This window comes from Emys orbicularis, chromosome 1 (assembly GCF_028017835.1).
Source record: "Emys orbicularis isolate rEmyOrb1 chromosome 1, rEmyOrb1.hap1, whole genome shotgun sequence".
Classification (NCBI taxonomy): Eukaryota; Metazoa; Chordata; order Testudines; family Emydidae; genus Emys; species Emys orbicularis.
In genome coordinates this window covers 140,823,371-140,851,170 of record NC_088683.1, presented here as the reverse complement: position 1 = coordinate 140,851,170, position 27,800 = coordinate 140,823,371, and the positions used below count along the sequence as shown (strand labels likewise).

Genomic DNA, 27,800 nt, shown 5'->3' with positions numbered 1-27,800 from the left:
AAACAAAGGAACTTGTTCTCTCTCACTATTAAACCAGCCTTGAGACTCACTTAACATTACTGCTTTTCAAAAACTCCTAATTTAGGATTATAAAGTGACCTATTTTCTTGAGGAAGGTCACACAGTGCAAACCACAGTCCTCCAGGCAACCCAGGACTACGTTGGCTAGGTGTGAGCAGAGCCCGGGCTGCTGGACGTTCGGGTCGGGTCCATCTTCCCCGCCCCCGGGTTGCTCCCTGCGAAAACCCCGCCCTGACCCTGCTGCTTCGCTCCGCCCCCGGCTCCACGCTCCGTCTCCCGGCGGCGGGGGAAGGGCCGGCGCCGTTGCCCCGCCCAGTGGCGCATGCGCAGCTCGGAGGCGGCTCCGTTCCCCTCCCCTCCCTGGCCGGCGGAGGAGGGGGAAGCCTGTCCCCGCGGAGGACCCGTTGGCCGCGGGGGATTGTGGGAGAGGAAGATGGCGGCAGCTGGCTGCTTTCGGGCTGCCCGCAGTCTCCTGCTGCTGCCAAGGGCAGGTGAGTGTCACCGCCGCGGCGCCTCCCCCTGAGGCAGCCCGGGCTCGCTCGCCCCCGGCGCGGGCTGCGCGTTGGGTTCGCCCCTGGGCTCGCGCTGCTGGGAGCGCGCCCGGAAACGAGGGGTGGGGACCGAGCTCCTGCTTCCCCGGCTTCCTCGGGGGCGCGTCCTGCCCCAGGACCGGGGCTGGGGGCAGCTCCCGGGGAGGCTGCTGCTAATCCCTGGCCGCAGAAACCCGCCCGGCTGGAAACCGCGTCTGCGCTGCCCGGTGTCGGGGGAGTGACAGCCGGTGCTAGAGCGACACAAGGCGGGCGAGGCAATCGCTTCTGTTGGTGAGAGAGAAGCTTTCGGGCCGCGCAGAGCCCTTCGTCATGTCTGGAAAAGGAACTCCCGGGGTCACAGGAAAGTGCAAGGAGGGGCAGATTGTTTGGAATAAGTAGTTAGCGCAGATTGTAAGGAACCGCTCAAGGTAGAGTGGCCTGCCGACCCCGCTGCAGTCATAGGACAAAAAGGGTTAGTGGGTTGCAGATTGTTGTAATGTCCATATGGCGTGAAAGCTTCTCACTGGCAGAAGTTGGTCTAATAAAAGCTATTACCTCACCCACCTTGTCTCTCTAATATCCTGAGCCCGACAAGCCTATAACTACACTGCATACCTGGTGATACAGACACAGAGGTAGTGCTTGCTCATACTAATACACTTCTTGAAAAGTCCACATTAAATAAGATGAATGATATATTGGAGATAATACTAATGAGTTGCTCGGAGCCCCAAGCAGTTGCATAGCCTGCTTATGTCTAGCACCACCATTGCGCTTTCTCCACTCCACCAAGCTCAGCATCCCTGACATCTCTCTTCTGCATCCCACTTCATAAGAGCATGATCTGTCCATGGGTCTATCTCGCTTCCCGGCATTTGGTCCTCAAAATAATTCTGCGGAGCGCTAGGAAAAGCTCATAGGATTACAGTTTTGAGAACTCTTTAAATTTACAAATCATTACAGTGATTATCATGATTTCAGTATTTTGCTCCAGCTCCCCAGTTAATAGAGTTCAATGTAAGATCTGTTTTGATATTAAAAGTACTGCATTGGATTGGCCCTAGCTACTTCAGGGTATGTCTAGTGCCATAATTGCTACAGAAGTACAGCTGCAACAGTATAGATAGACACTTACTACAGTGACATAAGGGTATTTTTGTTGCTATGTTGAATCTACCTCTCGGAGAGGTGATAGCTATGTTAGTGGAAGAAATCTAGCTGTATCTACAGTGGGGATTAGGTCAACCTAACTACATCACACAGGGCATGATGTTTTCCAGGGCGATGTAGCCAGGTAGACCTACGTTTTAGGTTTGGAGCAAGAGTGAGACAGTGCTTCTCCTTACCCTAACCTACACAGAAGCTGTGTTGCACTGGACATATGTGCTAGTCTATGGTGCAGTAGCTATATTGGCAAAGCTCCCTAGTAGAGAGAGAACTTATGCTGACAAAAGGAATACTTTTACCAATATAGGCCAGGTCTACACTGCAAACTTACATCAGTATAACTGTCACTCAGGAGTGTGAACCTAACCCCTAGTGTACACAGTGCTATGTCCTGTCGATAGCTACCACCCCTTGTAGAGGTGGATTAACTACACAGATGAGAGAAGCTCTCCCATCGGCGTGGTAGCGTCTTCACTAAAGCGCCACAGTGGTGCCACTGCTGTGCTGTGCATGTAGACAAGTCCATAGTTAATGCATCTCCCCGTGGGTGGTCGGTGACCTGGCCTTTGGGGGAGGCTAGCTCCCGGCCCCTCCACTTGTGCCCAAGGCCCTGCCCCTCCTCTACCCCTTCCCCTGCAGGAGGCCAGAGCACCCCCACTGCGGGCCCCAGCACCAGGCGTCGAGGCCCCAGCACCAGTGCACCGGATGTTGGCATCCCGAGTCTGGCTGCGCCATGTGGCACAGCCTCAGCACCGGCTGCCCTGAGTCCCTGCGGGAGGCTGGTCAGCCAGCCTGGGCCAGCCAGGGCAGGGTAACGCATGAAGGGGCCTGGCCTGGGGGTGGAGTGTGAATGGGGCCATACTAGGCTGTTTGGAGAGGCACAGCCTATCCCTGCCTAAGATACCTGCTGCCCATGCATCTCCCTGAACAATACACTATATACTGGTAAAAGTTGCTGGTATAAACTGTGTCTACATGGGAGATTTTGTCATGCTTGTCTCTTTCACCAACAGAAAATGGTCTAATAAAAGATATTATCTTGCCCACCTTTGTTTCTGTAACATATGTCAGTTAGGAATGGATTTTTTTCACATTCCTAAACTGACATAGAGTTTGCAGTGTAGACCTGGCCTATGAAACTGTTAACCATTGGGTAGGAAATGGGGAGAATAGGGGCATAATTGCAGGACTGAATTTACACAGGCACTGGATTAAACTTGGATTTTTTCCTGTAAGACAGGGGTCGGCAACCTTTCAGAAGTGGTGTGCCGAGTCTTCATTTATTCACTCTAATTTAAGGTTTCGCGTGCCGGTAGTACATTTTAATGGCTTTTATAAGTCTATATTATATAACTAAACTATTGTTGTATGTAAAGTAAACAAGGTTTTTAAAATTAAATTAAAATGCAGATCTTATCAGTTTAGTGCAGTGGTTCTTAACCTGGGGTGCATGCAACTTGGGGGTGCGAGATGCCCTTTCTGGGGGTGCGAGACATGCAAGATTTTTTTAGAAGGTAAATCATTGAAAACACAAATTAAGCACAGGCATATAAGTACAACTACTTTGTTTCATCAAACCTATGTATTTATTAACATTATACGTGTTTTAACGATTACTGTAATATACAAAGTTTTCAAGTTTTTAAGCTAATTGTAGTGTAATTTTTGGCCAAGAGCAGGCCAGGAGCAGAGCCCTGGGCTGACTGCTGGTACCGCAGGCCAGCAGGAGGGCTGAGCAGGGCCGGAGGCCCGGACCCCAGCTGGCAGGGGCCCGGGCGGCTGGAACCCCAGACCAGCCAGTGAGGTAAGCGGGGCCGGCGGCTGGTATCCCAGGCCCCTCTCAGCCTGCTGCCGGCTGGGGGTTCCGTTCACTCAGGCCAGCAGCGGGCTGAGCAGGGCCAGCGGCCGGAACTCCAGATCATCAGCGGGCAGAGCAGGGCCCGGCGGACAGAACCCCAGACCGGTAGCGGGCTGAGCTGGCCCACCGCCAGTCTGGGGTTCCGTCCGCCGGGTCCTGCCAGCCGGGGTCCTGGCCGCCGGCCCCGCTCAGCCTGCTGCTGGCCGGGGGTTCCGTTCACTCAGGCCGGCAGCGGGCTGAGCAGGGCCAGCGGCCGAGACCCCGGCTGGCAGCAGCGTGCCAGTAAAAATCGGCTCACGTGGCGCAGGTTGCCGACCCCTGCTGTAAGAGATTAAAAACAGATTTTACTGTGTTCAGTACTCATCTCTTAGAACTTATTGAAAGAAAGCTATATCAATGTGCACCAATCAAGTTGGTTATTCCACAGGCTGGGAATAGCTTTTCCCTCTTATTTTTTAAATATTTGCGTGGTTGTCATATGCTAAAGTCACATGGAGCATATAAAATGATAAATGGCATGAAAAATTAATGATTAAAATTTAATTCCATCACCATAAGCATTGTTCTGGAGGTAGTGTGGTATATAGAGAATACAACCAAGTAATTTAATTAAAAGTAGCATAAAAGCCATTTTGATGAGCTGCAGCAAAGGTGGTCAGAGCACAGGCCTGGGAATTAAGGTTCTGGTTCTATTCCTGGCTCTGCCACAGATTTTCTGTGTGATCTTGGCCAAGTCCCAAGGAGATAAAGAACTTCAGTTTATTTCAAAGGGATCTGAAAATGCTCAGCACCTCAGATAATCTGGACCTATGTGTCTCAAGGTTTGCAACCGAAACCTCTCCTGGGCAACTCTTTTGAGCATTTTACACTTCACATTTAAAAAAAAAAAATGCCTTTTCTGGAGACAGATGATAGTTCCTTGCTTCTTCGGGTGTTGTAAAATTTAGTCAAGCAGGGCTTTTAAAATCAAATTAGTGACAAATAGGAAACTCCCCAGTCAGTGAAAAGACCTATGCCATCAAGTTCTACAGTGTGTAAACGTTCTTAAAAGTCTCAAAAATCCCTAAAGGAACTAATTCTACTAGTGACTTCAATTGGAGCAGCAACACTTTTAGGTCATGTTACTAACTCTTAACGTTGCAAACATAGCTTTCTGAATGTGACCGAATGTAGAGCTACCTTCCTGACTTTGCAGACAGTTACAATAGTTCTGGCAAGCAGCAGAGTGAAATTAACAAACCTGGTTTCACTGTTGTAATTCGTAACACATTGGGCAGCAGTAACATTGTCAAAATCTATGTCGATCTACTGCTGCCTCAGAAAATTACAGGTAGCAGCAAGAACAGGCAATGGAGCTATTTTGAGAGAGAAGGAAGATTTAAAAAGAGGCTGGGGAAGGGCAGAGTAACAGAACTCCTCCTCCCAAAAGCATCAGAAGGTTTCTGGAGGTGTAACAGAAGGGAGCAAGAATGGAGAGAGACGTGCTTCTTTCCATCAACCAAAAGAATCAAAGTTTCAAATTGATGAAATATCAGATCTTTACCAGAGAAGATGGAATCCCTTAGCAGAGTCCAGGATCATAGTTCTAGCAACCGAGAGATCGAGACTCTTACCAGAGTATCGCCTCTGGATCTTTTCTCATCATTTATTTGTATTAGCACTTAGGAACCCTTGTCATGGACCAGGATCCCATTGTGCTAGACAGAACAAAAAGATGCCCCCTACTTCATAGATTTCACTATCTGAGAAGAAGACGAGAACAGATGGATACAGACCTAGATGAGGGAGTACAAGAAAACAACGAGACAATATTGGTCAGCATGATAGGCAGTGGTATCAGTGCAACATCAGCCTAACCGTTGTCAGATTTTTTTTGTAGGTATCATGGAAAATGAGAGTTTTGTAGAGAGATTTGAAGGAAGATAATGAGGTAGCTTTGCGGATGTTTACTGATATATTGTTGGTGAACCTTTTGCCCCATCTTTCATATTAGCTTCTGGCCACTAGATTTAATCATCTGTCTAGTAATGCACATTTTTCAAATTCTGTTCATACCTGTCTAAGGTAATGTTGCTTTTGGGAGGATGTGTTGTGACCGAAACTCTCCTGCTGTTAGTAATACAACTAGCAGCACTGATACTGTATGTGTATATTATTATATACTGTTTTCACAAAAAAACTTTAAACATTTGAGGTTGACAGTGTATTTTCAAAGGAGTCCAGCTAACTACTCAAAAAGCAATTGCTTTCTTTACAAAAATTATTTACCTCTTCAAAACACCCCAAATGTTGGAATACTTTAAAATGAAGTTAAACTATCCATCCAGTTCTCTACCACAACATAATTCTGGATCACACACTATTCACCTACTTCACTTATATCACCTAGCCTACTTTAAACATTGCTCCTTGCTTTGTTCTATAAAGGAAAAAGATTGTTGGAAGTATATTGTTGAAGTTATATATTGATAGGAATATAGTCCTAGCCTATATTAATTTATGTGAGTTCTATAAATTCTCATAGAAGAAATAGATTGGTTGAGTAGAATAATATTTTTTATGAATAAATGTTTAGTGTTACGAAGTATATTATTAATAAGGAGTTGAGTGTGTGTAGACTTTGCAAAATTGTCTAGCAGCTAATGTTTTCTGTAGTGAGCAATAATGTAGGGTATAATACACTATATAGAAATGAATCCCTTGAGTAGGAAATGAGATTCTATAATCTCCTAGTAATTTTTTTTTTACCTTTGTTTATATCTTTGTAGATTTTAGGGGGCAACTTTAAAGTAGACTCAGAGGTGTAAATCAGGTGGGGTGATAGTGAGTGATGAAGGATGGTCATGATGAACTGGCAGATTCCTCAAATGTTGATTTTGAGGGATTCTAATGTTTAGGTTTTTAAAAAGATGTTAAATGTTTGTGTTAATGTATAATTGATGATGGCGTTAACTGGACTCTTTGCAACTGAACTCTTTAACAAATTGTTTAGTTTGTGAATTTCCCATTTTTTTTAATAAGCCCTAATAGTTTAACTTGCATTGGCATGTAAGGCCCACAAGAGGGTAGTCTTGCACCGTTAGACCTTAAGGTGCTGCAGTCTTTAGCAAGTCCATAGGAAGTGTGTGGAAGTTATACTTGCATCAGACAAGGGAAACGAGGATGCTTTCCTATCAGGATCTGGCTAGTTAGGTGTATAATTGTTACTTCAGTACAGTGGAAGGGAAGAGGTTTTTATATCTAGAAAATGATAAGCATTTGAAGTTTAATGTTAAAAGTTTCTGCTTTCCCCTGTCCACATCCATGCCTGCCCATGGTCTACACCACCACCCCTTCAGCCTCCTCTGCCCTGTTAGTCTTCTACTCCTGTCTTACTCACCCGTCTCCCAGATATTCCAGGAGCAGGTAACATAGTTCATTACCACCCAGTCCATTTCCCCTCATGTCCCTTCCCATATGCCTGCGCCATCACATCTATTCCCACTCCTCATTTCCTACCATGTATCCCTGTGCCCAGTGGCAAAGCAGTTTATATTTATTAATTTTGCTTCTTATACATGTGAAAACAGATTTGTGCTTTCTCCCATGCTGCCCCTCATGCTTGGATGGAACTTCCCATAAATATCTGCAAAGCAACCTCATCGTTGTCCTCCAAATCCCTTCTTAAAACTCTCCTTTGCCATGAAGCCTGCGAAAAGCTTGACAACTATTAGGTTGATGGTGTACTGATATCATTGCCTACCATGATGACCAATGTTGTCTCATTGTTGCCTTGCACTTCCTTGTCTATCTGCCTGTATCCATCTGTTGTCTTATGTCTTATACATAGATTGTAATCTCTTTGAGACAGGGGCCATCTTTTTATGTTTGTACGGCACCTAACACAATTGAGTTCTGGACCTCGATTAGGTCTCCTAGGTGCTATGGTAATACAAATAAGAAATAACAGGCTTTAGCTACAGATAAAGAAAAAGAAGAGGGAGGAAAGAAAATACTGCGTCTTGCCACTTTATAGCACATACAGCTGAACAGAGCACTTCTTCATCCTGGTCAATTGTATAGACGGGAGCAAAAAGACCTTAAATTAAAAATGTCTTATAAACAGTATAGCAAAGTGATCAGTTTCCCCTTGTTGCCTGGATTGAGGAAGAAGAACATTTCCTTTCCTCGAGGTCCCTACAGGAGCTGCCTTGTGTTTGTCTGTATCAGTGCCTTAATGATCTTTTAGTTAACCCCTTTCCCTGTCTATCTTGCTGTGGTGTTTATATTATGCCTTTGTAATTCCCCCACAACCCTCTCTTACTCTGATCCTGTACCCAAACCCACTCCTTTTTTTTTTTTTTTTTTTTTGACTTTTCCAAACTTATATCCTACCCTATCGCTTCTCGGCCTTTTGGCTAAGATCATGTGTAGTATGGGAAATTTCAGGGGGGGACTGGTTTCTTTGGAGGGAAATAAAAGGAAGTGGTTTTAAAATCAGGGTTTTAATGGAAAGCTAACTTCAACTTTATCTGTGGAGTGAAAATAATAACTCTTGCAGTGACTTCACATGCTCTCTCTCTTTGATTGTGTATTTCAGGCTCTGGCATTCCTGCCTCAGTATCTCCTGTGCTGCAGCAGCATCGCCATGTACATTATGCTGTGATCCCCCATGGAAGAAGCGGGCGTTCCTCCGTTAGCGGCATTGTGGCAACTGTCTTTGGGGCCACAGGATTTCTGGGACGATATGTTGTCAACCGTCTGGGTAATGTTGCCTGAGAATAACATTCAGCAGTTCAGATGTTTGTCTAAACTATCCACATCTTTTTAGTCTACAAAGTTGGGAAGGAAATCTCCTGAGTACTGGAGGTTAGAAATTGACCCAGTGTGGGATTGTTCTCTGTGGTACATTCCTAATGTTTGTCTAATGTTGTAGTCCCAAGAAATGAAAACTGGCCTGTTTTCACAAGATTTCTGGTTTTGATCCAGGGAGTTCAGAAGAATCGGAACACATTTTAAAGTAATGGGGATAGTGATTGAAGGGGAATTACCTTTTGTTTGAACTCATAAAATCCAATTCAAGGTTTAGGTGAAGCTTCTGGTCAGTTCTTATGTTTTCAACATTAAGAGAATTTATTCTTAAGAAACATTATTAAGTAAATAGTGATGAGACCTTGTGTTTAGTTGCATAATAAAAACCTTTTTGCAGCAATATTTTTTATTTAGAATTTTGATCTGACCCTTTAAAGTTGTCCTTTATAATTTGAAATGTCAAATAATATTTGCAATTTCCCTCCAACTTTTAAAAAAAATTATATTAATCACAATGCAAATCATAAATCTCCTTAGATGTAATCCACTTTTTTGTGCTAGTCAGTCATATCATTGCAATACACACACATGTACGTGGCAAATTATTACACAGAATTTTTCTTTTGCAGGCAGTTTACAGAAGTCAACTTATTATAAAGTTACAGGGTTTGATCCATGAGGCATCCATAACTGGTATAAGAATTCTTAAAATAGGTTATTGAGAAATGTAACTTATTTGTACAATACCTCTAGATCCTCAGATGCGTGAAAGTCATTATTAATCTGATCACAAAAGTTATCTCTGGAATCCAGTTATTTGAGCTCATCTATTGAGTTTTTGTTTTATGCAGTTAAAAAGAAATTATTGTACTTTAACAGCAGCATTTTCTTTAATATTTATATAATAGTTAGTTTGATTTAAATCAAGAAATACTGTTTTGAACATTTTAGGGCGTATTGGATCCCAGATAATCATACCCCATCGCTGCGATCAGTATGAGCTCATGTATCTTCGACCCATGGGTGACCTGGGGCAAATTCTGTTCTTGGTGAGTCTTTTGGCTTTGACTTTAGCAATAGTATTGCTTTTGATTTATGCTAGGAAGCCAGTGGTTATCATTTGTGAAGTAAGCCACAGAGTTCCATCTGTTTAAATTGTATATGGAAATTATGTGAAAGAACTTCCTTTGATTACACCTGTTTGGACGTTATCTCATATCCTTCCTATTTGGTGTTATGGTTACAGGAATGGGACTCTAGAGACAAAGACTCTACCCGAAGAGCCGTGGAACACAGCAATGTGGTCATTAATCTTGTTGGACAAGAATGGGAAACAAAGTAATTTTCTTGTTTGTCTCTCTGTATGGATAGATTCATAACAGGCATTGGGTATTTTAGCAACATAATTAGCACAGAATGTACGGTACATGATCACTTTGGGATTATCCTCCCTATCTATAAAGAGACAAGACTGAAATCTTGTGTGTCACAGTTCTTCTGTGTGACCGAAGGGTTAACTGGGGTCTTGAGTGTGAGCTGGAGCTAAGCTTTATGTTCTTTCCATAGTTACAGAGTTTTGCTCATTTGCATGAGTTTTGCTTCATTACAAAGAGTTGAATTTACTGCTTTCTCAATCATAATGTATGTTGGTTTGCTGAACTAATATTATGCCATTAATGTGTACAAATTTTTTTGGATTTACATTTGTAGTGTAAAAATGTTCATAGAACTTGTAGCAAATGGAGACCCTAGTATTCTGACAAAACACAGCCACTTTGATGCAGGATTGAATTCTGGCCTAATATAAATGCTGGCCAAGCATTTCCTATTCATGTATAGACCTTAATAAATGAGAATAGCTAGTGGAGAGTTCCTAAATCTATGAATGAATTCATCAGTTCTATGGGATTTTGTCATGAACACCTTGGGATTTTGTCATGGACACCTTATTAGCTTCAAAAGCAGTATGCTCCTTTTTATACTGCTAATTTATTAACAGACGTGGGATTTAGAATAAATTGTGAAACTCATAAAAAACTAAAGCTTGTTTTAGATTGAAAGAAATACCTGTGATAGTCTCCAATTTTTTTTTTATTTGTAATCATGACTACTTCAAGTTTGTGTAGGCCCTGTTTACACACACAGCCCAAACTAGAGCTCAGTTCTTTACCAAGATTAGTTGTGACTTGCATCCATATTTAAAACTTTTTTGTGTGTGTCATCAAGGACAAAAAAAAGAGTAGCATAAGTTTTAATTTAAGTTACAACATGGTTCCCTAATGTGGTATAACATGTTTTCTTTGTGTCCACACTGCAAAGAAGCAAATGTTACAACATGGACATCCCTAATTGTGGCCAAAAAACTTGTTGTGATATGGTTTTCTTTTCTCTCTAAATGGTCAGTTGGTGTCATTAGAAAAAATATTTGTGAATTAGAATTAGAGACTAAAGCAGTATGCCTTTATAAGCAAGCATATACGTCAACTTACACCTGACTATTCAAACAGAACACATAACTTTCAGGAGGGAACCTGCTTGACAGACTCATTTGATGATCACAATTAGTTTATAAAGGCCCTGCTTTTTTTCTTTTCTGTCTGGTAGATGCCGTTTTAGTTACTTCTACTCTAGTAGATGCTTTTTTAGCCTTCCATTACATCATTTGAATCTACTGAATGCTCGCTTACTTTAAAAAATGACTTGCTCTGTGTATCTAACAAGGTCCATGTTATTTGATATGCATTCCTAAAACCTTGGTTTATATATTACTAGTTATATCTAAAACATCAGATTTGTGTTCACTATCTCTAAAGTCTGAATACAGTAGCTTTGAACTCTTTATTGCTAATTTGGGAGACAAAAAATTGATCCTGGAATAAATTTAAATGTGGTGCCTGTCTGTGTGCATGCGTGGGGGGGGGGGGAGGGGTTGGGAGGGGGGAGAGGGAAGTGTCTGTAGACTTGCCACTGGGATTACCTATATCCTTCACATTATATTCTTCATGTGCTCATTTAAAACACCTTTGTCTGCCCCATATAGAAACCTTGCTTTATCTAGGGGGAAGATAGTCTGGTTATTGAAGTAACACCTTTCACAGGACTAAACATTAATAAAAATTCAACTACTATGCTGTAGCTCAACCAGAAGATAGGGCTTGATGCAGGAAGCCACTTGATGAAATTCTATGGACTGTTTTATGCAAGAGGTCAGACTACATGATCATAATGATCCCTCCTGTCTCTAATACCTGTAAACCACATAAGCAGGAAGAAAAACAGTGAGATTCCTTTTATGGCTAACCTCCGTTACTGAGCCTTTCATTAGATACTTGCCTTTCTGCATAGTATTAGTATCCGATCTCATCTGGTATCCCATGTTGTTTAGTCACTGCATAATTCTCGAAGATGCTGTTCATTCTTGTTGTGTGTTTCTAGTATATGCATTTTTGCAAGCAGAGCAAGAGTAACATTTCCAAGAACTTCCCAGGATCAGAATGACTCTGGAATGCTCAAAAATAAAGACATCAGTGAGATCTGTGGAGTTGGGGTGACAGATTACAATAGCAGCATTGGATTAAAACTTCTACTATCCAAAGACAGATGTAGATGATGGAAGCTGGGGGTTCTTCCAGGGATAGTGTGTAGGCAAGAGAAGTCAACTCCCTCCTTTTTCAGTTTCTGGCCAGTGGTAGTCTGTTGGGATTTCTACAGGTTATTGTATCTCTACCATGCTGTGGGGACCTGTTTTTTGTATAAGGCTCAGTCTAGTAGGTATTTGATAAATTTGAAACTCCTCCCCCAAGCCCTTCTGGGTGCGGAATGTGAGAAGGAACATTCTCTGTTCCATCCACTCCTATTCAAGTGCCTCTTCACTTCTGTGAGGTGATCACTGCTGCTCTGCCCCTTTCAGTTTTCTGGCTTCCACAAGAACAGATCCATTTCAGAGCCTCAGTTCTTATGTTCTGCTTCCCATTGAATAGCTCCAATTCCTGCTTCTGAAGCTGTTTGGAGTTTTCCCAAGCAACAACACTATGAAATTGACTTGATTCTTGTCAGTTTCACACTGCTTGCAATGTTTTGAATAGATGATGTGAAAACTGACAAGACCAGTCAGATTTCACAAGGCTGAAACTTGGAAAAACCGAGCACTGAAACTGATATTTTTCAGGAAGATTACACATCACATTGGTTTACAGTCTTAACCATGTGGGTTAAAGGTAACCTGAAAAAAGGGCTACAAGCATACTTTTTATTTTTGAACAGTTTAGCCTCTGCTGAAATTGATAGTACTTGCCTGGAAAAATTTCCTGCTTGCCACAGACAAGCAGATGAGTGAATTTTTCAAGCTGTGCTTTAGTCTAACTAGAGATAAGGTAAAACCACAAAGTAGAGTTGCTTTGGTACAGTATTCTGCCATGTTTGAATTGCTGGTGTCTTTAATATGCAAAGAGTCCCTTAATTTAAGGACATTTTTCTAACAATGGCATCATAATGCGCTTCTGAAATCTGTTCAGGAAACATGTGACAGTGAACTAGATAACAGGATCGGTTGTTCTTAAGATCCTTAAAGTAACGTTTATTTTCTTATTTTAGAAACTTCAGTTTTGAAGATGAATTTGTAAATATTCCTAGAGAGATTGCCCAGGTAACCAGGGAATCTGGAGTAGAAAAGCTCATTCACATCTCTCACCTGAATGCTGACATGAAAAGTCCTTCCAAATACCTTAGGAATAAAGTGAGTCTGAGTTCAGTCTGTATTTTATTCAGAAGATTGAAAAGTTTTGCCAGATCCATTTCAAGAGATTACTTTAGGAACTGTGTTCACTTAGTTATATTTTCCCTGGTTGGGAGCAATTCCTAAAATGTAGTCTCCTTACACCATTAGACACAGCGCACCTGGGCCTAGTGCAGTGTGCCCTTCAGTGTGTATACAGAGCCCCCTAGCTCTCCATACACATTTCTAGGTGAAAAAAAGTAATCTTGGATCTAATCTGGTTTACTCCTATATCCTCAAGCATCCCCTGCATCTAGTACCACTCTCATTAAGAGGAGGGAACTGTCTTGGTCAGCAAAAATGAGTTGATATTTGGGAACAGGCCTAACAACCGGTGGTGGTGTGGCATATGAGTGGGGTAAGTGGGTAGTGGGAATGAAGAAATGGGGGACGAGAGTATAGAAAGGCTTCAAAAGTACTATCTTTTGTATTGGGATTACAACGCATAGGCTCTCTTGCACCACAATTATCCATACTAGTGTTTAATCTCTTTTTCTTAATAGGAGGTACCATTTTTTTCTGTTCCCTTGCTTTTTTCAGATGGCTTCTGTCTCATTTTTGGGTATGTGGGCCTCTCAGTGAACTCACGAGACTTTCACAGTATCAAAACAAAATTTAAAACGGGCCAAATCATATTAGGACAATTTTAAAAAATGAGTTATAGCCCTGGTTTCTAACTAGGCTAGAAAATAGTTTGGCCTTGTCAACATAGGCCAGCCAAAGGTTAGAAAATATTTCAGCTGCAACCAAGTTTAAACTGTAGTCAGAGTTTTTCAACTCATTTGTTTTGATGGCGAAGTGGGGGCCTGTGACTCACCTGACTTATTCTGAACCCTGCATGTGTCAGAGAAACGTGCTGAGGCCAAGCTATGTCTTAAACTCCTTTGCTTTACATATTTATCTTGTCACTAAGGAGGGAGTTACGTAGGTAACCTACATCTGAGTATCATTAAAGAAATGTTGATGGTGCTTTTGTGGGTTGCCCTGAGAACTGCACATTGCTATAACTGTGTGCGTATCAAAGATCAAATGGCCTGGAAGGAAATAATGTTGAGATGTTATTGCCAGAGTTAGTTCATGGAATATTTTATTCGGGTAATGCTTCAATAGTATGATACAATAATACTCTATATATCAGTGTTTCTCAACAACCGATCTGTGGACCGGTGCTGGTCCTGGAGAACACAGTTTAGGAAGGCAGCAAGCCGGTCCCTGATATCAAAAAGGTTGAGAAACACCCTGCCTGTTTAGAGTGGATAACATTAATGAGATTTTGTTTGGTTTGTTCATATTGATTTAATGCAGGCTGTTGGAGAGAGGGTAGTGAGGGAGGAATTTCCAGACGCTATCATTATGAAGCCCGCTGAGATATTTGGAAGAGAGGACCGATTTTTCAATTATTATGCAAGTATGTATTACAATAAAACAATATGCAATCTGTATAACTAACCCTAGAGGTTGTAGAAGTAGGGAATAATTAATTTCCCTTCTCAAGGGGACAAGCATACTTGTTTTGACATGCATCTGACAAAGTGGGTATTCACCCACGAAAGCTTATACTCCAATACATCTGTTAGTCTTAAAGGTGCCACAGGACTCTCCGTTGCTTTTTACAGATCCAGACTAACACGGCTACCCCTCTGATACTCGACACTTGTTTTGAAAATCTCCTGTACTTTGTCATCATCTATATAATGTAAATAAAAGTGAACCTCATGTTTAAGATCATGACCTGTGGGGATTAGGAAAGAATATTCAGTGTCTACTCTGAAAAGTGACTTTATAGCATTGGACTTCATGTTTTTATCTGGAGTATTTGGGACACTGTCTGCTTATTTTATCCAATTGCCAGTGCTGGAGTGCAACAGTTGAGCTGGGTTCTCTTTCTGGCTCATACATCATCAAGAATAAAGATTCTGGAACTGTAATTTATTTAGCAATTCTGATGCTGATACATGAGCCAGAATAGAATCCAGGTCCCTCTCCCAAGGTTGTATGGGTTCTGCACTGCTAATTGCAATAAAAGCTAATAAACATTTTAGATTGTGGTTGAATAAGACTGTTTATGCACTTTTTAAACATAGTCCCTTTCCATAGTAGCTCAACACTGTGTAGTTGCATTTTGGCTCTTCTGCGTTGCTCTGAAACATCATATGTTGGTTATTGCCCAATGCTCTGATTCACTGATTACATTCTTAAGTTACTCATGTGTCTCCTTTACCAGATATGCGTTCCTTTGGTGGTGTGCCACTTATTGCTCTGGGCAAGAAAACAGAGAAGCAACCTGTATATGTAGGTATTAAAAAAGGGCAAAACAAAAACTTGTTTTCAAACCACTTGTAGAAAATGTATAATTGCTTTTCTAAAGTTAGTTTAAAAATATTTTTAAACTACTGTAAATATTTCTCTTAGGTTGTTGATGTAGCCAAGGCAATTATGAGTGCAATTAAGGATCCTGATGCTAAAGGAAAAACATATGCCTTGACTGGGTAGGTTACTCATCTGATTCTAATTAACTGTAGTGCTTCTATGTGGTGCCTTTTTCCACATATTATTAAGCCCCTTCGTTTTCAGTTTTAACCGATTTTTAATGAAAAATTTCCAAATTTTACAAAAAGCAATATTTACTTTTTTCTGATTTTTCACCCTACTTTTCTATAATTCAAATATATAAAAAATAACTTGTTTTATTAGGAAAATACAATACATTGCGTGAGATAGATGTATTCTGATACTACATTAGTCTGTGCGTATATGCAAAGCTACCTGTTGAAGTAAGGCTATGTACTAGTCTAGAAGATTCACACAATAAACAAACAGGTCCGCACACTCTGAAGTGCGTGCGCATCTGAACATACTGATGACTCTTACACCCACCATGTACACATTTCATGTATACCCATTAACAGATAACGATTTAAAGATTTGACGCACTAAAATGGGAAGAAAACGAAAATCTGTATCAGAATATGTTTCAGAACACAAGGAAGTATTCGAAATTTAAAAAAAAAACAGGAGAAAGGGATGAAGTTGAGTGTATGCTCTGTAAATGGTGTGGTCCAATTATTAAATGTAAATATTTATAGGCCAATAGTTCTAAGTCTACAACAGTAAACTGTTTATTCAAATGAAAAGTTTTATTAGGGATTAGAGAGATATTTTCTTAATCTCAGAGGTGGCATTGTGTTTTGAGTTCTGTTTTAGTTCTGCAGCAAACCACATTGATGAACGGAATTCAGAGCATTAATCTACTGAATATTTCCCCCCCCATCTTTCCGTCCACCAAAATAAACCCCGATATTTACCCAGAAAAACTATTAATAGTTTTTTGCACTGCTTTTCACTTGTTTTTGTTGTGGTAATAAACACTGATAAATTCCCAGGAAAAATTTAAATAAAATAAAAACTGAAAACGAAGGGCCCTACATATTATGCAGTAAATTCTGTTTCCCCGCTGTGTTATGCATGCCATTTTAGCTGGAATAAATCCCATCTCCTTTGTTTGAAAAAATAATAATAAAAAACCCAACAAAAACACAGACTTGAGCCATGATGTTTAATATTCTGGTAACCCCAATTAGGGCTCCATTGTATTTATTGTTGTGTACATATTCGGAGAAATAGGCAGTCCTGCTTGTAGAGCTTACAATCTAACTAGACAACATAGATAAAGCGTATAGGAAAGGGATACAACATACAGGCAGATGGTTAATGTTTAACACATGACATTCTGTTCTGGGTTTTCTTTTTTGTCTAATATTGTAAACATCAACACAGGGAACAGTTCTTATAAACACTGATTTTTATTATATAGGACTGAGTAGCATATGTGCTGTCATGATATTCTATAAAGGAAATGAGAGAGGAGTAAGCTTAAAGAGAAATTTGTATGCATTATTTCAGTAGCATGGAGAGAACTATCAGCCAGTTCCCTGAAGAACATAATTTAACATCTTACTGTAAATTTAAAAATCTATTTGTCAGTTACACCTCCCTTATTCCACATTAACAAGTGTATCTCTGTTAGTTAAGAGCCCTATTTAGATGTTTTCATGAAGTAGAAACAGCTCACTTATAATCTTTATTTTTGGTAATTCTGATTTATAATACCCAGTATTTAAGATAAAGTAGTAATACCAGGTAGAGGCAAAAACTAAAGGAGAAATCCCACTGACTTTGGTGAAAGCCTCTGATGCAGACCCTTCGATTTGGAGAGAATTCTGGAACAGCTCTGTAGGGGCACTCAGAACCAAACTGGGTAGCAACTCAGTGGTCTAAGCACGAAAACTCCAGGGTAGAATAGGATATCAGAAACTCCCAAGAGCCAAATTTTGCTCTGACTTCCACATTTCAGTGATGTAATGTGGGGTCAAAGCAAAATTAGGTCTAGTTAGTATATGAGGCAAGAGAAGCATTTGACTACATCATGGAGAGGAATGGTAACTAAGTAGTCAAGTTACAAAGTGCTTCTAAAAAAACCTCCACACAATTATATAAAATATGTTTAGTAGCCTGGGACTTAGGTTGTAAAAACCCTATCTGTGACTTAATAACTTTTCTGTATTCATTAGTTTATGATATTGTCACTATGGTAGCCCTCCAGTTTCATATGCAGTGGACACGGGTGGTCAGTCTTTCCCTCTTGTGATGTCATTGTCCTCAGCACTGTAACTAAGCTCTCAGACACAGGGCTCTTAGAAGGAGCTGTTGTGGCAGGTGTGCTTCATGCTGTCTGTCCAGAACCAGCCATTACTCACTTTTCCTGAAAAGTACACTACAAAATCTCTCTCAATAAATGGCAAAGCAATAGGAAGAAGCAAGTAATTGGCTAAAGGCGCAAATAATGATAATGGGGGTTTTAAGGAACCTGGAAAAGTCTTACGAGTCTCTGGATGATATGAAGTGTCATCTTAAAGGACAAGTAGAGACAAATGTTGCACAGCAGATCAAAGATAGAAATTCTTTGAAAGAATGAGAGAGAAGTATATCACATGGGCAGAACATGCAAGGATCCAGCAAATTTAGAAGAGAGTCCAGACAACAACATCAGAGTGGAATTAAACCTCTGAATTGTCGTACTTTACAGGTGGGGGCAATCGAGAAGATAGGTCTCTATGCATGCAAACCATTGATAGCAGATGATTCCTACTAGAACAGAAAAATGCATTCAACTGCAGCGCTTTGGCCTTGTTGAAACAAGTGCTCCAACTTCAGAAGGAAGTGAGGATTAAATAGCGCTCTCCAGCCAAATATAAAGATGAATCAGCTAAATTATGAACATACTCATATTGTTTGAAAGTCTAATTTTTTTGAAAGTCCATAGAAGGCCAAGAGTTAAGCACCCATGATTCAGAGGCAGGAATTCAAGCAAGGGATACCATCCTTTCACCCCAAGGAATTTGGAGATTCAAGCTCCTAGCAATGACTAAAAAGACTTTGAATAAGTCATTTTCTAAGCTAAGGTTCAGATCAATTTTGGGAAATCAAGGAAAGGCTGCCTAGTAATCTTTGACTAAAGCTGCACACTGCCTCTTTTAAAAGGTGCTAGCAACTCAAGCTATTAAAATGTTGCAAAATAAAATCGCTCATCTTGTAAAACAAAACATTGTTTTCTAATATTCTGTTAAATTTCTTTGAGATGTATGTTAAATTGTGACAGGGCAGGTGCTGTTGTTATTGCTGCTCCTGAATGCCTAAGAATTTTGTACATTTTATTGCGATCCTGTTTCCCACTTTTTCCCACCTTGGCTGTTTGTCACTCCCACTTGTTATATCTTGTCTTTTAGATTGTAAGCTCTTCATTTACTATATGATTATACCGTGCCTAGCACAATAAGGCCCCTGTTATCACCAAGAAACTGCTAGTGGGAAAGCAGAGAACACTAAAGAAAAAATGAGTGCTGAAGTGTGAATATACTTGAACACCCCCTACTATCTACAGTATTATACCGATAGATTTTTAGCCAATATAGAAGTTGACTTATGTTAGTTTTTAACTAATTTGAGACAAGAGGATGTTAAGAGTGCAAGAAACTCAGTACAAACCTTAAGAATTAATTGATTTATTCGTTTTTCTGTTTCAACATTTGGTAATATTCGAATTCAGGAGAATTTGACATTACTTATTTGTTTTCATTTCACGTTTTAGCAAGAGAATAGAATTTAATGTGGCTTTATAAGAATGAGGTACTAAAGGGGCACTGTCAGTTTGAAGCCTGTCACCATTTTCAATTCTGGGTGCCTAAAGTTAGGCTCATAAATCCATATTTAGTCACCTAAATATAGGTGGCTTGATTTTTCAAAGGCGCTGAGATCCACAAATCCCATTGTAGTCAATAGAAACTGCTGGTTCTCAGCACCATTGAAAATCAGGCCACCTACATTTAGGTGGCTCCTAACTCTGTATTTAGATATCTGACTCTAGGCACACAAATTAGAAAATATTTGACCTAGTCAGTTTAAAAAAAAAAAAATAGTTAAAGGTGTTGCTGTACTATCCTTGCTCTGGTGCCCCTGAAAACTTTTGTGGTTTTACCATAGTACTTTCCATATTCTTTAAGAAAATAGAATTACACAATTATTAAACGTTGCTCTTCCTTCCCAAGAGCTTGTCAGTTGTGGGCATGAGTTCTGATGCATGGAAACACAAAGTTTTCCCGTCTGAACCTTGGCTTGTCAAACTGAAGTTTGTTCACCTCTCTGAGTCAGTTGTTCCAACCTGCAGTTTCATGGCCATCTGCATAGATGTAATGTGTGTAGTTTAACAAGCTCACCTACTGGTCACCATAATCCTGGCACTGTCTGATCCTCCTGTGTTTATAGCTGGATCTGAAATCCCACTTTCCCCTGGAAACTAAATGTGAAAATGCCACTAAGTATTACTTCTGGAATGCCCCGACTGTATAATAGTTACAACAGTCACATCAGGGCTCGTGGGTCATCAAGGCCACTGGTTGCTAGCTGAGAATTCCCAATAAATCCTTCAGAGACCAAAGCTGTTGGCATGTTCAATTCTCCTTTGATCATGACCTGCATGACAACATTATGAGGATTCAAACAGACTGTGTGACATATCACATAGCTCAATAATAAAGGGCTGCCATGAGTAGTTGTGAAGATTTGGCAATAGAGTTCTGACACATCCTTATATGGGCCAAGAGAAATTCTCTATTAGGCTCAGCCTTTCACTTAACAGGAGTACTAAACTGCCAGGACAAACTGGCAAAACCAGATCAAGAACCAGGTAGGGGAGTGGGAACTCCAATAATCTGTTTCTTCTTAAAATGCCACAATTGTATGTGGAACTAGTACCCAACCTGATAAGCAGGAAAGTGACACTCCAGTGCTAAAGGTATTAGCCCTGGGGTGGATGCATTTTTTTTTTTTTTTCTGGGAGGTTTTCTTATTTATTTCTACTACTCTGCCTCCTCACTGATAGGCAGAGTCCTCCAGATAATAGGTAAACTCTTGGTCCAGAGGTGTTCTGGAAGCCCCTGATCTCCCCTGTTATAATTGTACCACCCCCTTTTCCTTGGCAAAGTCTTCTGTTTGGGGTCCTAGTTCAAAACAAGATGTTGGTGAATCTAAACAAGATCCACTACTTCTTGGCCTCCTTCCAGGACAAGATGGATAGAAGTCTGAGTGATAGGACACTGCAAGTCCATTTCAGTCCCAACATTGAAAATGTTGTATCCAGGTTTAATAAGGCCATATTTACCTGTGGTAAGCTTATTGAAGGCAATAGAGTTACATCTTGGGGATGAATCTGGTTGGTAATACTAAGCTCATAAAACCTATTGTGTCCTCACGCTCTGTATATGATGCTCGTACGTTTTACTGACCTCATTGCTTACTCTTTCAAACAACGGAGTTTTCTCTTGAACTATTAAATTTCCCTTAATGCTGCCCTCTGGCAACAAGAGTGAAAAATCATTTAGATTGAAGAAAAGTAGACGTTGCTACGTTTACTTGAATATTTGCAAAAGGAGGCATGAAACAGCATCATTTAACTGATACCCTTTTTTTGCAGACCTCATCGATACCTTCTTTATGACTTGGTAGACTATCTGTATGCAACTGCCCATAGATACTATCTCCCATACCCACTCCCACGTCCTCTCTACCAGTAAGTAGAATTATTTCTTGGCTTAGAAATTGCCGCCCGTCAAGTGGGTAGAAGCATGAAGAATGTAAAGTAACTGAGTATTTGCATTGGTCTTTAAACTTTACTACAGGATAACTGTAAGGGATGTAATAAGAGGTCGATGTAGACTGAATTTCCCAAAATACTCATCAGTTATTTTGGCTCTCGTGCTCAGCCAAAAATCCACCCATTAGGATGTACTGCAATTAAGTGTGCAGTTGTAGTAGTCTTAAGGTAACTCTTAACTGTGCATGCTCACTATGCAATTATTAAATGGTCTCATTTTTGCTAAATCAAAACTAACCAAAGGTGTCCAGATCTACTGTGTGTTCAGTCATTCAGTGGCAAAATGAATCCACTTATATTAGCACTGCAGAGACAGCATAGCTATGAGGGAGTGAACTGGATTCTTTTCTGGCCTTGAGTATCGTCAACAGAACTGTTAAGTAAATTTGCAACACCAAATTTTGCCCTTTTACGTCTGGAGACCATGGGATTGTATAAGGGTAACTGAAGGCAGAAATTGGCTTACAGAATCACGACTATTGCATGATAATGCATGAACCAGAAAAAAAAACATCTTGGCTCTTAGATTCCAGGCTTTGTTTGCAGGGCTAGCAGTTAGAAAACCCACCTGTTCACTTAAACTGAGCAAATCTGATGTTGAGACATTGAGCAAAAATAAACATTGAGCTTCATCACCCTACTGCCATTTTCAATCGTTTTTTAAAGACTAAAACTGCACTTTTTATAATATGGAAATTATATATGCAGATAGCTCCAAACTACATCCCCTAGCTTGCACATCCATTAAATTTTTGCTGTCAGCAAGCATGCTTTAGCCTTAGAGGCTTTGAATTGTAGCATTTATGAGTGGTGAGATTATTGCCTATGCCTGCCAAGGAGCAGAGCTTGAAAAAGAGGCATACTAGTCCTTCCAGTTTCAAAAGTGGGGGTAGAAGTGAGCATTTATTAGATGTGGATTTTTATCTCCCTCCCCCTATTCCACACACACACACATCATTTCTCTGGGGGTGGGAGATGGAAGAATGTCATAGCGATCATTTATAGTAATCAGAACCATAACTGAGAATTTGCTGAAACCTTAACATTCTTAACTATGCACTAATGGAATTTCCAGCTAGGAAAATGAAATATGGAACAGAAAATGTTAATTTTTTGGGTAGTCTGAATATTCATGCCTGTCTGAATTGCCTTCTGTGTATCTGTATTATGATAATACTCACGTTTGCACCATTTTTCATGGTTACAGTTTATTTGCAAGATTCTTTGAGATTAATCCATTTGAACCAAGGACAACGAGAGACAAAGTGGATCGGGTAGGTCTGGGGCAGCACTAGTTAATCTTTTTTATTGGGGAAGTGTTATGAGTGTTTCTTAGCAATCCAAGGAGTAATGAAACATGATGTCCCTGCAGATTGTATATTGCAGTGTTTCAATCTGTTCCACAAATAGAATTTGGTGTTATAGAGTGTCATTAACAGAATGTGTAAACCCTGCAAACATTCTCAGACTGTTCTTGGAGACAAAAATCTCTTTATGGAGATGTTAAGATTTCAGAGTTCTCCTTTACTGTCTTCAAATATCCTCCTGGGATACATAGCATAGTTGCTGCAGCTACTTTACCCCATGAATTCCCACTTACTTTTACCTGTCCAGGCTTATTGGATGATGTGGGAGTTGACTGCAAAGGAATTCATACCTGAAGCAGCCTGGAGGTTCCCCTGGTTTGGTCTGGCAGCTATTTAACGGGAAATCAGGGCCAGCTGGGTTTGGCACATTTCTCTTAAACATGTAAGGAAGGAGCCAGGCTGACTGACAACAGAATTGTTGACGGTAACCTGGAAAGATAAACCTTTTATTTGAAGTGTCAGAGGAAGGGGGTGGCTGGGAAGAGAGAACTATTGTAAGTAGACCTCTGGCATGCAGCTGACTGTTTTCTATTGGAAAGTTTACCTGTTTTTGTGCAGTGAATGAGGATTTTTTCCCTAGTTTTATGTGCACTTAAATAAATCACAAGCACCTTCCCTTGTAGCACAGTTAAGCGTACATAGCTATTTTCTGCAGGATTTTTGTTTTACTAGGGTAGGCAGAAGGGAATTTGGTTTAATTATCCCATCCAGATGATGACACCTTTAACAACTCAAGGTGAAATCTCGGCATTGGGTATGACTGAAGTCCTAATTTAACACTGGAATCCGTGATCTTCTGAGCAATAAGCAAAAGCGTTGCCTCTTGACATTTATCCATAACTTTTCATAGTTGCTTTTAATGTGGTTTTAGCCATGTGGCTCTTGCCAAACCTTGTTTCAACTGTGAAAATGTGGGTATTAGCCAATATTAACATATCAAAGTCCTGTTATTCCATGGGTAAGGTTAGCAAAAATGCAGTCATACCCCCTGATGTCAGTACCTGATGTAATTTTTTCCAAAGGTTGTTGATATTCCACAAATCTTTGCATAAATGGAGTTATTTAGATAATCTTTCACTAAGGTAGGGCAGCAGTAGTCTGTCTGAACATAATGTGTGCATCACTTTTAATTGGACACCGCATCGTCTGCAGGACATGGCACTGGACTGAGTCAGGAGACCTAGGTTCTGTTCCCAGATCTGCTCACTGTGTGACCTTGGGCAAGTCACTTACGCTTCAGTTTCCATTTCTGTGAAATAGAAACACCTCACCCCCTTGGTAAAGCACTTTGAGATCCCTTGTGAAAAGTGCTATGTAAGAACGTATTATTTATTCATGAGCTAGTCCAGGGCATATTGCAAATACTTGACCCTCTTTCCTCGCTCTGCCACCCTAGAGAAAGTTGCCCTCAATTGGTCTGTCGTGATCATAACAGTGCAGCTCAAAGGCACACTACCTTCAGTGGGCTCAGCTGGATAAACTGCTTGCAAGCCTTTGTTGTTGGATCACAGTGGGAGACCCACAGCTCTAAGGTTCTCAGGGGTTGCAATGTTCTAAACCAAAAGTCGCAAAATCCAGCTGTCTTCCTGCTCTAAGGTGAGCAGCTGCAGCAGTCAAGATTAAACAGAGTTTGATAATGCAGTTGCTGGAGCACACAGCAGAGAAGCAGGGGAAGCTGTGGTGTAGCAGAGATGAGGATAAAATGCTGCCGGTGTGCAGCTAAATAGGGTGAACATAAATAGCATAAACAAAGATATATGTGTTGAGGTTTTGTTGATGCAAGGACATGGTGCAAATGCTGATCTCAGGAATCCAGAATCTATTTTTAATTACCTCGTTTTAAAGAGCTTTCATAGCAAAGGTAGCTAATTTTCTTCATTAAAACCTACAATTTTTCTAAACTTATAACAGTTCTTTTAAAATGACAATTTTAGCCATCTGTATGTGGCTTTAAAGTTCAAACTCAGTTGTGATGTGTGAAATGGAAGCTGTTATGGAATATGCTCCTAAGGTCCCATCACTTGAGCCATTTTAAAATTGGACTTGAACCAAAACATTGGGGAATATACAGTAAGGAACAATCTTGCACCATCTACCAGAGGCCGGGCTAGATGAGTGAATATATCTTTGTATTACAGAATCTGTACAGCACTGCAAACTGAATAAAGCAGCCCATCACAGTTGTTAATTCAGTGTAAGTTTTCTGACAAAGTGCCAGAGAAGTAATTTCAATCCAGCTATGTGCTTGTGAATGCAAGGTCAGCATTAATTCTTTGCAGGTGGTGCACAGTAAACGTTCCATTAATATATGAAAGAGAAGGGAGGGAGTAAAGAAATGTAATGCATTTGCTTGTCTCCCCTGTACCCTAATATAAATCTGCAACTCCTGGTGAAGCTAATTCAGGACACAAATGTACATGACTTCTTTGGATCAGGCCTGCCTGCAGGCGCTCCCCCACCAACAAACACACACATCCATGCATGCAAATTGTGATCAGAGATCTGGAGGTGGCATGTAGTTACCTGATCCCTAAGCAATAGCTGCACAGTCCCCTGTAATCCATTGTAAGATCCAGCAGTGCCTTGCATTGGAGCATTATTTCTCCTGGGAAAGATCTTTTGCCAGCAGCCTGCACTAATGTAAAGGGAATTTTGCAAATAGTTGAAGTAGAATCTCCCAGGATCTGCAGTGATGCTATGGCATTGCATTTAGACTTACTTACATTTGTTTCTAGTCCTAGTATTCTATACCAGTTTTTCTGGAGGATAAAAGGCAAGCTCAGTTATAAGTACATAGTATTTAGTACATTAAGGATTAGATTTACTGTAATAGCTGAGTAATTGTACATGTATAGCTGTTCTCTCTGCTATGCTCATTCATATTACTTTTTTTTTTTTTTTTAAAGTTTCATACAACAGACATGAAGTTTCCTGATCTTCCTGGGTTGGAGGACCTGGGCATTCAACCAACTCCCATAGAACTAAAAGCAATTGAAGTTCTGCGCCGTCACCGCAAATATCGCTGGCTGGATGCTGAGCTAGATGACACAAAACCATCAAAGACTGTTCCCATCTAACAGTGGCAAAGGTGGCTTCCAGTGCTTCTCAGACTGCCTTTGTGCTGACCTACTTTGTTTGGAGAATTCTGTACATACTGAGTAAAATCCCTATGTTGATCATGTAAGCGTTATTTCAGCCGTGTCATCATTTCCATTCAAGTTTTTAATCTGGGGGGGGGGGGTCTCAGATGTCTTTAATTCTCTTTTTTTAAAGCTCATCTAATCCATACTGCATGATGTTGCTCAGTTTGTGATCATTAAATGTTTTAGTTCATGGGAGCCTAAAAAATACAGTCAGTTCCTTCTTCCAATCTCAAAACCACTGTACAGTGGGCTCCTTACCTTAGTGTAACCTAGCTCAAACAAATTCAGAGCCCTTGTCCTCTCATCTTCAGTGCTCCTCCATCAGACTTTAGAAGCCATCCCTTATTATAGGTGGAGCTGGTAGTGCTGCCTGTTAAGGTTGCCCAATAGTTCTCACTATAAGCCCCTGTTTTATTTGCTTATACGTTGCCAGAGTTTAACAGCTGGGATGAACTCCTTACCTGAGGAGGTTGTGAAGGCTAGGACTATAACAATGTTTAAAAGGGGACTGGATAAATTCATGGTGGCTAAGTCCATAAATGGCTATTAGCCAGGATGGGTAAGAATGGTGTCCCTAGCCTCTGTTCGTCAGAGGATGGAGATGGATGGCAGGAGAGAGATCACTTGATCATTGCCTGTTAGGTTCACTCCCTCTGGGGCACCTGGCATTGGCCACTGTCGGTAGACAGATACTGGGCTAGATGGACCTTTGGTCTGACCCAGTACGGCCTTTCTTATGTTCTTATGAAATTTTCCATACTGGGTGTCTGCCTCAAGCTGATCTTTTTTTTTTTTTTTTAATTTGGGGCGGGGGGGATTTCAGCCCAAAGCAGTTCAGCTGTTTTTGAGAACAAGGCTAGGGGGAAAGGTTGTGTTGATTAAAATAATTCTGGTGACTTTCTTTGAAAAGCTCAAGTGCCACCATGCTTTGGTGCAGGGACTTGAAATTTGGCCGGGGGTCAGCTTTTGTGTCAGGGATGTGCCTTTTGCTCTTCCTGTGAAAATCTGCCTGAGTTTGGCTAAGTTATAAGGCTTAGAAAAGTTATAGTTCACATATGCTCAGTAGAGACCTGCTAGAGCTTTGCAGTTTGATTTCCCCAAAGATTCCATCTGCATGCTGCAACCTAGGAGTAAGCAGGACTGTCCCTGCAATCATAGTTCCCAGCTGCTCATGCTTGTCTGGGTTCGAGCACCAGAACTGAGAGTAGGGGGCCTGCCTGTCCTGTGCTCTCAGTGCCCCACCCTGCTGGACCCGGGCAGCATGGAGGAGGAAACTGCCTGAATCAAATGCAGAGGGGACAAGAGGTTGTGGGTGTAGATTGTGACAAAGAACTGGGTGGGAGGTTGATGGGGGTGAGAGGAAACTGGGATTGGGAGTTGGGTGGCAAACTGGGTTGGGCAAGGGGACTGGAAGGCGGGGGGAGGGGAGAGTGAGATCAGACGAGGAAGAGGGGGTGTGATAGGGACTGGGACACTGGGGACAGGAAACGTGTGTCTGGAGGTGACTGGAAGCTGATATGGGAGAGATCAAATGAGGAACGAGGAAGGGAGGAATTGTGACAGTCTGGGCAAGAAGATCAGTACTGGGGTTGGGTGTGAGGAGAGGGGATTGGGACAAGACGTCCAGAGGGGGAGATTAGTACTGGCTGGACAAGGAAACTGGCAGAGGGATGAGAGGTCTGAGGAGTGAAGATGGATTGGCTAGGTGAGGAGAATCGATCTGTAACAAAAGAACCAGGGAGGAGCCTGAGCCATAACATAGATAAGGACAGGTGGGAGGGGACACAATAGAAAGTGTCACATGTGGAGGAATGGGCAAAAGTGTCTGTGTCCACCAGAGAACACACCCTTCCAGAACCTGCAATGGAACTCAAAATTTCTGAGTCTCACTATTCCTCTGCTGCCCGTGTGTTTCACACATATTTGCTGACAGTGCCCCA

At 41.2% G+C, this 27,800-nt stretch overlaps 1 protein-coding gene across 1 annotated transcript; it reads left to right on the top strand.

The window, feature by feature from the left end:
- Positions 1-409: 409 nt before the first annotated feature.
- On the top strand, positions 410-25,896 carry NDUFA9 (NADH:ubiquinone oxidoreductase subunit A9). The gene is made up of 11 exons (XM_065408428.1): positions 410-512; positions 8,156-8,320; positions 9,319-9,416; positions 9,614-9,705; positions 12,961-13,102; positions 14,447-14,549; positions 15,366-15,433; positions 15,554-15,630; positions 21,171-21,266; positions 22,558-22,624; positions 25,624-25,896. The coding sequence occupies exons 1-11, from the start codon at positions 455-457 to the stop codon at positions 25,792-25,794; spliced, it is 1,137 nt and encodes a 378-aa protein (XP_065264500.1). The 5' UTR covers positions 410-454; the 3' UTR covers positions 25,795-25,896.
- Positions 25,897-27,800: the final 1,904 nt, after the last annotated feature.